Source organism: Coregonus lavaretus (genome assembly GCF_964263955.1).
Source record: "Coregonus lavaretus genome assembly, chromosome: 30".
Taxonomy (NCBI): domain Eukaryota; kingdom Metazoa; phylum Chordata; class Actinopteri; order Salmoniformes; family Salmonidae; genus Coregonus; species Coregonus lavaretus.
In genome coordinates this window covers 4,518,569-4,532,354 of record NC_140017.1, presented here as the reverse complement: position 1 = coordinate 4,532,354, position 13,786 = coordinate 4,518,569, and the positions used below count along the sequence as shown (strand labels likewise).

The 13,786-nt window shown below is 39.2% G+C and overlaps 1 protein-coding gene across 1 annotated transcript in view; it reads left to right on the top strand.

Annotated features, from left to right (window-relative positions):
• Nucleotides 1–11,810: 11,810 nt before the first annotated feature.
• Nucleotides 11,811–13,786, top strand: part of LOC311105882 (ATP-binding cassette sub-family G member 1-like) — a gene marked incomplete at both ends in the record, with an annotated part of 57,644 nt that continues 55,668 nt past the window's right edge. The window contains one exon of the mRNA XM_084148106.1: nt 11,811–11,873. Within this exon, the coding sequence (XP_084004232.1) occupies nt 11,811–11,873 (63 nt within the window). The remainder of the gene's footprint in view (nt 11,874–13,786) is intronic.

The window sequence follows — 13,786 nt, the reverse complement described above, 5'->3', positions numbered from 1 at the left end:
TGTCAGACAGCTCTGCACTATGCTTAGGCAGTCTAGCCTAGCTATACTGAACAAAATCTAAATGCAACAATTTCAAAGGTTTTACTGAGTTACAGTTCATATAAGGAAATCAGTCAATTGAAATGAATTCATTAGGCCCTATACTATGGATTTCACATGACTGGGAATACAGATATGCATATGTTGGTCACAGATACCTTAAAATAATAAACTAGGGGCGTGGATCAGAAAACCAGTCAGTATCCGGTGTGACAAATATTTGCCTCATGCAGCGCAACACATGTCCTTCGCATAGAGTTGATCAGGCTGTTGATTGTGGCCTGTGGAAAGTTGTCCCACTCCTCTTCAATGGCTGTGCGAAGTTGCTGGATATTGGTGGGAACTGGAACACGCTGTCGGACATGTCGATCCAGAGCAACCCAAACATGCTCAATGGGTGACATGTCTGGTGAGTATGCAGGCCATTGAAGAGGTGGAACATTTTCAGCTACCAGGAATTGTGTACAGATCCTTGCGACATGGGGCTGTACATTATCATACATTATCATGAGTATGAAAATGTATGCACTCACTAACTGTATGTCGCTCTGGATAAGAGCGTCTGCTAAATGACTAAAATGTAAATGTAAAATGTGATGGTTGCAGATGACTGGCATGACATTGGGCCTCAGGATCTCTTCACGGTATCTCTGTGCATTCAAATTGCCATCGATAAAATGCAATTGTGTTTGTTGTCTGTAGCTTATGCCTGCCCATACCATAACCCCACTGCCACCATGGGGCACTGTTCACAACGTTGACATCAGCAAACCGCTCGCCCACACGACGCCATACACGTGATCTGCGGTTGTGAGGCCGGTTGGACATACTGTCAAATTCTCTAAACAACATTGGAGGCGGCTTATGGTAAAGAAATTAACATTAAATTCTCTGGTAACAGCTCTGGTCAAAATTCCTGCAGTCAGAATGCCAATTGCACACTCCCTCAAAACATGAGTAATCTGTGGCATTGTGTTGTGTGACAAAACTGCACATTTTAGAGTGTCCTTTTATTGTCCCCAGCACAAGGTGCACCTGTGTAATGATCATACTGTTTAATCAGCTTCTTGATATGCCACACCTGTCAAGTGAAAAGGTTTATATTGGCAAAGGAGAAATGCTCACTGACAGGGATGTAAACAAATATGTGCACCAAATTTGAGATAAATTAGCTTTCTGTGCATATTAAAAATTTCTGGGATCTTTCATTTCAGCTCATGAAACATGGGACCAACACTTTACATGTTGCGTTTATATTTTTGCTCAGTATATGTTACCCCTTGGCAGCGTTATCAGAAAGCACAAAATTAATTTTCACTGCTACGCAGACGAAACACAACTTCACATGTGTGTGTCACCAAAGGATTTTAGCTCTACAGATAAATTATTAGACTGTATTAGTGATTTAAATACTTGGACGGCTCACAACTTCTTCTAGCTAAATCAAGACAAGACCGAGGTACTTATTATTGGAGCCAAAGTACAGAGAGAGAATCTGGCCGCACATTTTAATTCACGGGCAATAAAGATAAAACACCAGGTTTAAAACCTAGGTGTAATTTTAGATTCTGAACTTAATTTAGAATCACACATTAGGAATGTGACCAAAATAGCTTTTTACCACCTGAGGAACATTGCCAAGGTGCGGCCGTTTCTATCTCAGGCTGATACAGAGAGACTCATCCATGCTTTTATTACAAGCAGACTTGACTACTGGAATGCTCTTCTGTGTGGTCTACCCAAGAAAGCCATTGGTCAACTACAAAACATTAAGAATGCTGCAGCACGGGTACTGACCAAGACCGACGGAGAGCACACATTACACCGGTTTTAAGGTCTCTGCACTGGCTGCCTGTGAGTTTTAGAATTCATTTAAAGATGATTCTAGTGGTTTTCAAATAAATCTACGCACCCCAATATATATCAGACATGCTTTTAAGTTATGTGCCCAGTAGGTCCCTCAGGTCCTCTGGCACTGGCCTTTTAACTATCCCAAAGCCTAGACATGGAGAGGCAGCTTTTAGTTACTATGCCCCCTGCCTCTGGAATAGCCTGCCATAGAACCTGAGGGGGGCCGAAACTGTAGACATATTTAAAAGGGATCTTAAAACACCTTTTTAGCTTTGCTTTTCCTTAGGGTGCTTTTTTAGTCTTTCAGTTTTAAATTGTTATTCTTTCATTTTTTTTATCCTCTTATGTTTCTTGTGTGGTAAAAATGTCAGTTTTAATTGTAATTGTTTATTAGTTTTTTCCTGTGAAGCTAATTGTGTTGCATTCATGTCTGAAGTTTGCTATATAAATAAGGCTTGATTTAATTTAATTTGAATACAAGTGGCTGCTGCTTATATAGATCTTAAATAATCTAAGGATAATCATTACATTATCTATCTAAATTGGTACAGTATTAAGAATTCTGTAGGGTAATGCCTCTCTCCACACCCCCTAAAAACCATCACAGGGGGATCTTCCTGAGATGTTATTGTGGGCTGTGTATGAAAACATTACTAGCTGTCAAATCCTTGCTTCCTCCATACTAATTTCCTCAATTCCTCTCACAGCGCATTGGAGGATAGGAACCGATGTTCCTCCCTCGGACCTCCTCCTCCAATGAGCTTTGAGAGGAATTCAGAAAATAAGGACTGAGGACGCAAGGATTTGACAGCTAGTAATGTTTTCATTTCAGGCACAGCTGTGATGTCAGAGACAAAACCCATGTAAACAGATTTGTGTGGGTTTACTCCATTGTAGTAGTGTTACGCTGTGCTGACTGAATAGCTGAAGTATGGAGAGATAACCCAGACAATGCGGGCAGCTATATTACTGTTGATTACATTAACTCCCACAACTCCTGTATTTACGAATGGCAATCCACGAATGCCTTTAACCTCTCCCATACCAGAATGCTTTTGTGTTTTTCATTCAAGCCATGTAGAACAGGAGCCAATTATGTTCATTCTTTATTCAGGCCTCCATACCTGGGTTCAAACACTATTAAAAATATTTCAAATACTTTGATTGTTTGCTTTAAGCTACCTGGAATGCCAGGTGGGTGGAGTTTGCACTTTTGGGAGATTTCAATTGGGTCCTTTGCAACAGACAAGCTCAATGAAGCACGGCTAAAGTATGTGAAATGATTTCAAATAGTATTTGAGCCCAGGTCTGACTAGACCCCCTTTTTTTCCTGATTCATAACTGCCTGGCTTTAATGCAAGTGCAGGAATAGTTGTATTATCCTCAGCATAACCCCCAGCTGTGTATTTTCTGCACTGAAGTTAGGAAAACCAATATATTCTGTGTTTATATTTATTTGCAGAAAGCTACTCAATATTGTGCTCACTCTTTTCACTAAAATAATGCAGTGTTACTGTACTGTTACACTACCAAGTTCAAAAGCAAATAGAGCCCAACAAGTGTGGCAGCAGTGTTTTCATTTGTCCTTATGACAATTCTTGCTCAGCAGCTGCATCATGCATTTGTATTTCCACACCACTACAACCTGAAGTATTCTATTACAATGACATTTTATTACAATCACAATACGAAACAAACTGTATGAACAGGAAACAGTATGTTATTGTATTTTAACTAATATAGTCAGGTAATGAACTAAATACAATTAATCAAATGTATTGTCACAAGTATTAGATTTCACAAGGAAAAAGCTTCAAACATTTTCTTCACACCAGTAATATCTATGAACAACAAACTTGAAAGTTATTTTAATCGTGTGCATAGGTTTGCCGGAACTCCACAATGCAGGGCATGGCGTGAAAACCATCAAACTAGAGCTGCTTTGACTTCTCTAATCCAATTAAAGCCAATACTAGGCAGAGATGCATTACATGTTCATAGTGAATGTGTGCTTGCCTCAACAGAGACCAGTCCCTTGTTAGGAAGCACTAATGCACTATTTCTATATGAAACGGGATCCTCATAGCGGGTAAAGTATAGGTTAATAGTCCTAGTTCCCAAATGCATTCTGATATAAAAACGGTTGCATATTTTTTTGTTGTTGAAAAGGTCACAGAATTTGGCTCCAGATTGTTGATGTGGATCTCCTACAGTCATGGATCATGTCAGGTTAAAATCGCAAAGCACAGCATCCGCACAGGAATAATGAGTGGTTAGAGTCACATGTTATACTTGATTTTTCAATGCTTTAATATGATCCTTTATCCATTTTCTGGCATTATTCCAGACCTAGAATAATATTTGTGAAATACTTGAGCTTGATTTGGCTCAACTGGTACAATTGAACCAATGGAGTAGTCCCAAAAGTGCAAACTCCTCAATCAAACCAAGCCAACCATTGTACTTCTGAGCATAGCAATATTTGCGGCAAGCCCCTCTGTAGCCACAGGTCCAGCCCTGAACATCTGTGTCATCAGCTGTAAGAAAAAATTCAAAACTGAAATGAATGGAAGTGCCCCTTCATGACACAACATTGTATTGTGAGTGATGCCTCTCTGTTCACTGGACTATCTATCTTCAAGTGTACAATACCTTGCACTGCTGTCAGCAGCAGCAGAACTAGCATGGCCAAACCCAGTCTCCTCATTCTGCTTCTTCAATAAAGAGAAGAATACCAACGCATATGCTCTGTATTTTCCGCTGGCTGCCCCTCCACCACAGAAAGCACTGAGCTAGGCTAAAACACATGCATTTTCGAGCTGCCTTACTCAAGAAAGAGACCATGTATGCGGTTTATTAAGTCAATATATTTTTTTAAAATATTGTTTGAAAATTGATATGTGACACGAATGAATGTCAAAATAACATTCAAAACAGGCACCAAAATATTGTCTATATATACAGTACCAGTCAAAAGTTTGGACACCTACTCATTCCAGGGTTTTTCTTTATGTTTACTATTTTCTACATTGTAGAATAATAGTGAAGACATCAAACTATTAAATAACACATATGGAATCATGTAGTAACCAAAAAAGTGTTAAACAAATCAAAATATATTTTATATTTGAGATTCTTCAAAGTAGCCACCCTTTGCCTTGATGACAGCTTTGCACACTCTTGGCATTCTCTCAACCAGCTTCATGAGGTAGTCACCTGGAATGCATTTCAATTAACAGGCGATCCTTGTTAAAAGTTAATATTATGTCAAGAACAGCTCAAATAAGCAAAGAGAAATGACAGTTTTGGTTCCAACTGCCGTGTCTTTGTGAGACGCAGAGTAGGTGAATGGATGATCTCCGCATGTGTGGTTCCCACCATGAAGCATGGAGGAGGAGGTGTGATGGTGCTTTGCTGGTGACACTGTCAGTGATTTATTTAGAATTCAAGGCCCACTTAACCAGCATGGCTACCACAGCATTCTGCAGCGATACGCCATCCCATCTGGTTTGCGCTTAGTGGGATTATCATTTGATTTTCAACAGGACAATGACCCAAAACATACCTCCAGGCTGTGTAAGGGCTATTTGACCAAGAAGGAGAGTGATGGAGTGCTGCATCAGATGACCTGGCCTCCACAATCACCCGACCTCAACCCAATTGAGATGGTTTGGGATGAGTTGGACCGCAGAGTGAAGGAAAAGTGCACAGCATATGTGGGAACTCCTTCAAGACTGTTGGAAAAGCATTCCTCGTTAAGCTGGTTGAGAGAATGCCAAAAGTGTGCAAAGCTGTCATCAAGGCAAAGGGTGGCTACTTTGAAGAATCTAAAATGTACATTACACATTTACGTCATTTAGCAGACGCTCTTATCCAGAGCGACTTACAGTTAGTGAATACATATTTTTTTATACTGGCCCCCCGTGGGAATCGAACCCACAACCCTGGCGTTGCAAACGCCATGCTCTATCAACTGAGCTACATCCCTGCCGGCCATTCCCTCCCCTACCCTGGACGACGCTTGGCCAATTGTGCGCCGCCCATGAGTCTCCCGGTCGCGGCCGGCTGCGACAGAGCCTGGATTCGAACCAGGATCTCTAGTGGCACAGTTAGCACTGCTATGCAGTGCCTTAGACCACTGCGCCACTCAGGAGTAAAAATATATATTGATTTGTTTAACACTTTTTTGGTTACTACATGTTTCCATATGTGTTATTTCATAGTTTTGATGTCTTCACTATTATTCTACAATGTAGAAAATAGTTCAAATAAAGAAAAACCCTTGAATGAGTAGGTGTGTCCAAACTTTTGACTGGTACTGTATATATTTTTGCTAAACAGGTGGGGGCCCTGAATGATGGGTCGCCACTATGTGAATCATTATGTTAGTGCAAACATTAAATGATCGCAATACACCGTTTTTATTATCTCTCTTGGGCCTGGATTCAATCAGATCTTAAACTGGCGATAGCAGACACCCGCATAGTGGATGTTTTGGCGGTGTCAGAGGTGGAACTGTGGTGGAGTGGTGAAATCGGTGAGCCGATGCTGTTGCGATCTATGTCAGGAAGCCACACCCGCCCAACTCGCGTTAGAAGTTCAGAACGAGAAGGTGTAGGCTATATAGAAATAATTATGCTCAAAATGAAAAATCATTCAACAAAATAATGAGGATTTCTATCATCCTAATCTAAATGTAGATTACGGGTGCTTTCTTAAATTCATTCTGGCTATCTACGCCGATTTCAGAGCACTCTAGTGTGAGTGTGCCAGAGTGCAAAGTAACTGATGAATTTACGAACGCTCAACCCCCGTTGAATATGGCTGGTGTCAGTAAACTTCGGCAAAAAAGCGTAATTAAATTGTTGCCAGCAGCACAGTTAGTCACCAACGCTCTGGATAACATGAAAACAGTCTAACCAGCTTTGCTAGGGCGAGTCAAATGGTCAGAGTGAGGTGTTCTCTCATTTGTGTCTGGAAGTAGCTAGAAAGCTAGCCAATTAGCTTGGGTGCTTGACTGCCGTTGTGTGGTCAGAACGCTCCGATCAACCCTACTCCTCCGCCAGAGCGTCCAGTGTGCGCTCTGTACACTCCCAGAGCGAAAATTTACGAACGGGACAATCTGACAACGCTCTGAATTTACGAACGCCCTGAGCGCACTCTGGCACTCCAGATTGAATTTAGGAACACACCCTACATCTCATATTCTAGTGTTCGAATTTGTAAACAAGATTGAATTTAGGAACACACCCTACATCTCATATTCTAGTGTTCGAATTTGTAAACATGGCTGCATGGGATTTCTGTTAATGTGACTCCTTGCAGGCAATGGCAATGTCCGCTTTAGTTTTAATACACGGAGCCACTAAAACCAGAGCCAATTGTGGATTTCACCGCAGTTCCACCTCCTACATGTCAAAACAACCGTTATGCGGATGTCTGCTAAAGCCGATCTGATTGAATAGAGTCCTTAGTACAAAACTCTAAACTGATAATACTTCTAATGCCCCCTATCTTATATGTTCAGAACCTTTGATTGTGCATTCATTGGGGTTTCACACATCTTTCACCCCCCAGTCATTCATGCAAAAAAGTTTTCCGTGGAATACCACGAGAAAATGTTGTTTAGTCACCAATACATAACCATTTAGTCATTTTAACTACCATTTAACCCAAAAGCGTTACATGTATAACCACTGTTATTTCTCCAGTAAACAATGGCCAGCCTTCACCAGGTTGGGCTGGCAAGATATATTTTTCCCATGTAACAATGGGTATATTTGTTTGCTAATTGCAATCACCATCCTATGATACTTGTGCTTATGAGCGTCTGTTTTAGATATTTAATACTGTAGGGCCTACACAGTCTTTGGCGTCAACACCTATCATCCTTTTTCATAATTTTCTTAATAATTTCCAATGAGTGTGAGACTCAATACATGACAAAAGGCACAAGCTACAATGGCTGTGAAGGTGAGGACCTAAAGACTGTGTTATCAATTTGATGAAGACTGCTGTGATCATTTTGACTTGTACTGTATTTTGTGTTCAAGCATTTCTGTTTTGTGTTCAATCATTTCTGTTTTCCCTGAATAAAATAAAATCACTATACCAGATAGGGAGAAATGATACAGGGTTAGTTTTGTATTTTGTAGATCCAATGTTTGTTGATGATCACTACACCTCTTTTTCTGTTGTTGAACATTGGAGCCAAAATACCTGATTAGCTTTCATTTGCTATATGTCACTTAGCTTGCAAAACCCACATTTGGATATGGAGCATAAGTGAAATAAGATAGGATTTATACTATATATTAATAGTCCCAAATCGGTCTCATGGTGTCCCTCTTCATTCTATCACCAGTTCTTATAGGATAGTTTCATGTTCATATCTGAGAGTCACTGCAGATTTCAACAAAACGCTAAACAGGTGTGACTGTGGAGAACTATGCACAGCCTTGTTAGCAGAAATGTACTATTCAGGACCCATCACAGGCAACACTAGCACCAGCATTAGCAGAGGCACATGACTGGCTGCCTCTTCCACATGCACAGCCCCCCAGAGAGGGGTAGAGCACTGCTACAAAATAGGCTACTACATTGCCTTTTACATCTATATTAGTAGCCTACACATCCCTGACATTGTGATTACTCCTAATATTGACATTGAATTTTCATTTTGAATTAAAATCTACATTATGAACAGTCTTTGCTAAATACAAAGACAGACCAATTGGTAAGAAAAAGTATTATATGCATTAAGATTTGTATAATTATGTTCCAGCTCTGACCATACGAAATTATGTTGGGCCAATGTAGTTGCAGTCCCTGGTATAAATATTCATTAACACTAGGCAAACATGACTGATGAGATGGTTGTTTGTGTACAACTATCCACAAGAGGGAGTGTTAAAATGACTAAACCTTTTTGACCTGGGAGCCCTGCTCCCCATAATAACAAATAAAAATGTGTCCATGAAAAATACATTCTATAGCCTATCACAAGAGAACACAACATGAATGTTGCCTATAATCTTATTGTTATCCTTTCCTATGTGATATTACATGGGAATATCATCAAAACCATAATTGATATGATTTTAAGAACAATTTTGCTTCCCAGTAAAGCAATGAAAACAAGTATGCATCCCAGAAGAAAAGTGCTCAAAATAGCCCATGTTAACATATGGAGCTTAAGAAACAAGGTTCATGAAATCAATAATTTGCTAGTAACAGATGACATTCATATTCTGACTATCTCTGAAACTCACTTAGATAATAGCTTTGATGATACATTGGTAGCAATACAAGGTTATAACATTTACAGAAAATATAAAAATGCCAATGGTGGAGGTGTTGCTGTTTATATTCAGAACCACATTCCTGTGAAGATTAGAGGATCTCATGTTAAATACTGTTGAAGTAATATTGCTACAGGTTCATCTGCCTCACCTAAAGCCCATTCTGGTGGGAAGCTGCTATAGACCACCAAGTGCTAACAGTCAGTATCTGGATAATGTGTGAAATGCTTGATAATGTATGTGATATCAATAGAGAGGTATACTTTCTGGGTGATTTAAATATTTACTGGCTTTCATCAGGCTGCCCACTCAAGAGAAAGCTTCAAACTGTAACCAGTGCCTGCAACCTGGTTCAGGTTATCAGTCAACCTACCAGGGTAGTTACAAACAGTACAGGAATTAAATCATTAACATGTATTGATCATATTTTTACTAATGCTGCAGAGATTTGTTTGAAAGCAGTATCCAAATCCATTGGATGTAGTGATCACAATGTAGTAGCCATATCTAGGAAAACCAAAGTTCCAAAGGCTGGGCCTAATATTGTGTATAAGAGGTCATACAATAAGTTTTGTAGTGATTCCTATGTTGTTGATGTAAAGAATATATGTTGGTCCGTGGTGTGTAATGAGGAGCAAATAGAAACTGCACTTGACACATTTATGAAATTGCTTATTCCAGTTACTAATAAGCATGCACCCATTAAGAAAATGACTGTAAAAACTGTTAAATCCCTGTGGATTGATGAGGAATTGAAAAATTGTATGGTTGAGAGGGATGAGGCAAAAGGAATGGCAAATAAGTCTAGCTGCACAACCGATTGGCAAACGGATTGCAAATTGAGAAATCATGTGACTAAACTGAATAAAAAGAAGAAGAAACTACACTATGAAACAAAGATAAATGACATAAAGAATGATAGTAAAAAGCTTTGGAGCACCTTAAATTACATTTTGGGAAAAAAGGCAAACACAGCTCCATCATTCATTGAATCAGATGGCTCATTCAGCACAAAACTAACTGATATTGCCAACTACTTTAATGATTTTTTCATTGGCAAGATTAGCAAATTTAGGCATGACATGCCAGCAACAATTGCTGACACCACATCCAAGTATATCTGACCAAATTATGAAAGACAAACATTGTAATTTTGAATTCCGTAAAGTGAGTGTGTAAGAGGTGAAAAAATTATTGTTGTCTATCAACAATGACAGGCCACCGGGGTCTGACAACTTGGATGGAAAATTACTGAGGATAATAGCGGACGATATTGCCACTCCTATTTGCCATATTTTCAATTTAAGCCTACCAGGATGTGTTTGCCCCCAGGCTTGGACTGAAGCAAAAGTCATTCTGCTACCCAAAAATAGTAAAGCCCCCTTTACTCGTTCAAATAGCCGACCAATTAGCCTGTGACCAACCCTTAGTAAACTATTGTACAGTAAACAAATTGACAACAAACTTTCAGCATGCTTATAGAGAAGGACATTCAACAAGCACAGCACTTACACAAACGACTGATGATTGGCTGAGAGAAATTGATAATAAAAATATTGTGGGGGCTGTTTTGTTAGACTTCAGTGCAGCTTTTTACATTATCGATCATAGTCTGCTGCTGGAAAAACATATGTGTTGTATGGCTTTACTCCACCTGCTATATTGTGGATACAGAGTTACCTCCCCAAGTCCAGAACAGACTATGGGAGGCGCATAGTACTACATAGAGCCATGACTACATGGAACTCTATTCCACATCAAGTAACTGATGCAAGTAGTAAAATTAGATTTAAAAAACAGATAAAAAACACATTATGGAACAGCAGGGACTGTGAAGCAACACAAACATAGGCGCAGGCACATGCATACACACACACGATAACATACGCACTATACACACACGTACACATGGATTGTTGTACTGTAGGTATGTGGTAGTGGTGGAGTAGGGGCTTCCCAGTTGTTTTGAACAGGGCATTAATTGGCACACACAAATTCGCGCTTAGTTGAGAAACACAAATGAGGAAAAAAAAAGTCTGTGGTTGTATTTATTACACATTTTTATTAAACGTTAGAATTTCAGCACCCCGCAGAAGGACCGCAGGTGTACAGGACAAACATAGGTACAGGTAAGCGTTTTGAGAATTGAAATTTTTACAAGTATCGACTGGATACCAGTTTTATCATTATTTAACTCCGCCTCGATATAAGAGAACGGAATTGAGCCTTCCTCAGCTACTTAGTTAACCTATTATAAGGTTTGTATTGGAGGCCTACATCGTGTCTGGCAAACTGCAGATGAGATGCGTATTGTGCAATTCCACGAACAACCTGGAGAGAGGCGAGCATCTCCTTCAACCCGTAGACCTCCAGTCGCAGCCAGTCCGGTCTGTGACGTCACATTCTAAACACGGTGGCTGGTTGTGCGCTTGTAAACAATAGACTACCGATTGGGTCCTGGGCACAGGGCAGGCAAGACACGCCGGAGAGAACAGAACTAGGAAGAGTGAACACATTTTTTAGGAGCTCAGCGCACACAAAGCAGCGATGCAACAGATGTGTGCCGGTTATTAGGTGGGATCTTTTTGTCCATTTATTGGAGAAAAAAATTGGAGGGGAATGGCATGTCTTATGGCAGCCTTTTCTGTTAATAACGCCAGTGTCACTAACTCCATTATAATGGTAAGACAACTCTCTTATTCATTAAAAAAGAAAATGTGATTGTGACAATGGATTGTGATAATATTGATGGTATTTTCTTTAATGACATCTTTTTCATCCTTTTATTTAACCTTTATTTAACAAGGCAAGTTGTTTAAGAACAAATGCTTATTTACAATGTTGGCCTGGCATGTTGTGCATTTCTTTCAATGCATTTCTATAAATGAACATGTCTGATCAGCATTTTTCTATCAGTTCTGCTCATCCAAAATTGGTCATCAAAATAGGCAGCCTAGATGAGAGGATGAACTGTGATAACCCCATTCCAAATGATTGAAACGCATTATGATTGTGTCAGTATACTATGTGGGAAGTACTTTAATATATGTTTTGCCTTTTCAAATCATGATAATTACAATAATGATAACAATATTTGCTGATTATTAGGCAACATGACTATATCAATCTGTGAGTTTCTCATTTAGGCATTTTGTTTAACCTTATGGCCATAAAAAAAATAAAAATGCTGGCTTAAAAACAACCCAATTTGGGTTATTTGGTAACCCAGCGCTGGGTAAATATTGGAAAGAACATATGCTGGGTTGTTTTGACCAAGACAGTTGGGTTGCGTGAATAACTCAACATGTTGTGTTGTTGGGATTACCCAAACATGGGTTAATTTAACCATCAGTTGCGTATTTTTTACTTACGTGCTGGGTTGACCTAGCAGCTGGGTCTTTTTTTACGTAATCCCTAGGTTATTTTCAGGAGGCGTTGTTTATTAGGGTGTGGCTTTCAGATGTATATTTTTAATGGCCACCCATGAGAGTAGATGTCATTGCTTCTTACCATGTAAGTTTACATATTGCAAATAAAATGTTTCCTTAAAATGTTTATCATTTTACACATTCTTCTAGAATATTAAGATTATTTATTACATATTATAGTACGCTGGTATCTATCCCAACAATGGGATTTGTATAGGCTTTTAGGGAACTTATGCACTTCTGTAAACCTCATTGAAGCTACAAAAATGTCAATGTTCAACCGTAACATGTGATAACTATACAACAGAACAGATGAAAAGGAATAACATTTACTCTTACGGCTGGCTAAAAATAACAAACTGAAAGCCACACCCCTACTAAACTACGTATAGTACATATCTCAATAACCCAGCACCAATAACCCAGCATCAACAACCCAACCTTGCTCTTTTTAAAGAAAACAACCCAACTAAGTGACCCAACGCCTGCAACCCAGCAGTTGGGTCAACCAAACAACCCAGCATTTTTTTGTGTATGAACCATAGGTTGAATGACTGCCCTCATTCTTCAATAATCAATATTTAATTACACCATTTGCATATGTAGTTAACACATACCATGTAGTTAATCAGTATCAGGCTAATTATTGCATGGCTGTTGTTTTTCTATGCGCCCAGAGTAAGCTAAGCTTTGTCCGATTGTAACCCCGGCACTCTGCATATAGATAGACACAGATTAGGCGACTCTGCAGCAGCCTACAGTAGCCTATGCCAATATTCACTTAGCCTAAATCTGAAAAGTGAAATTATCAGAAATGTACATGCACAGTGTATCATATCAATGAATTGTGTTATAAGATATCTTTATTGTATTCAAGTTTGATTGTTATCTGGGATCTGTTCAGTGGTCAAATTACAATTATTGACATTGATTATTGAAGAATATAACTTATAAATGCCTCTCAGGCTCAGCACAACTGTCTTGGTCTATCATAATAAATAAATACATTTTACTCCATTTTTTGTTGTTGGGAATAACCAAGATCATAAACAAACAATGTATAGCCTCAAATGTTTGAAACTATCATTTGGCTGTCCTGGACTGTCATTCCTTGCATCACAAGCATTGCCTATGATTTTGAGAGGGGTTACATTTTCTTAGTCTCAT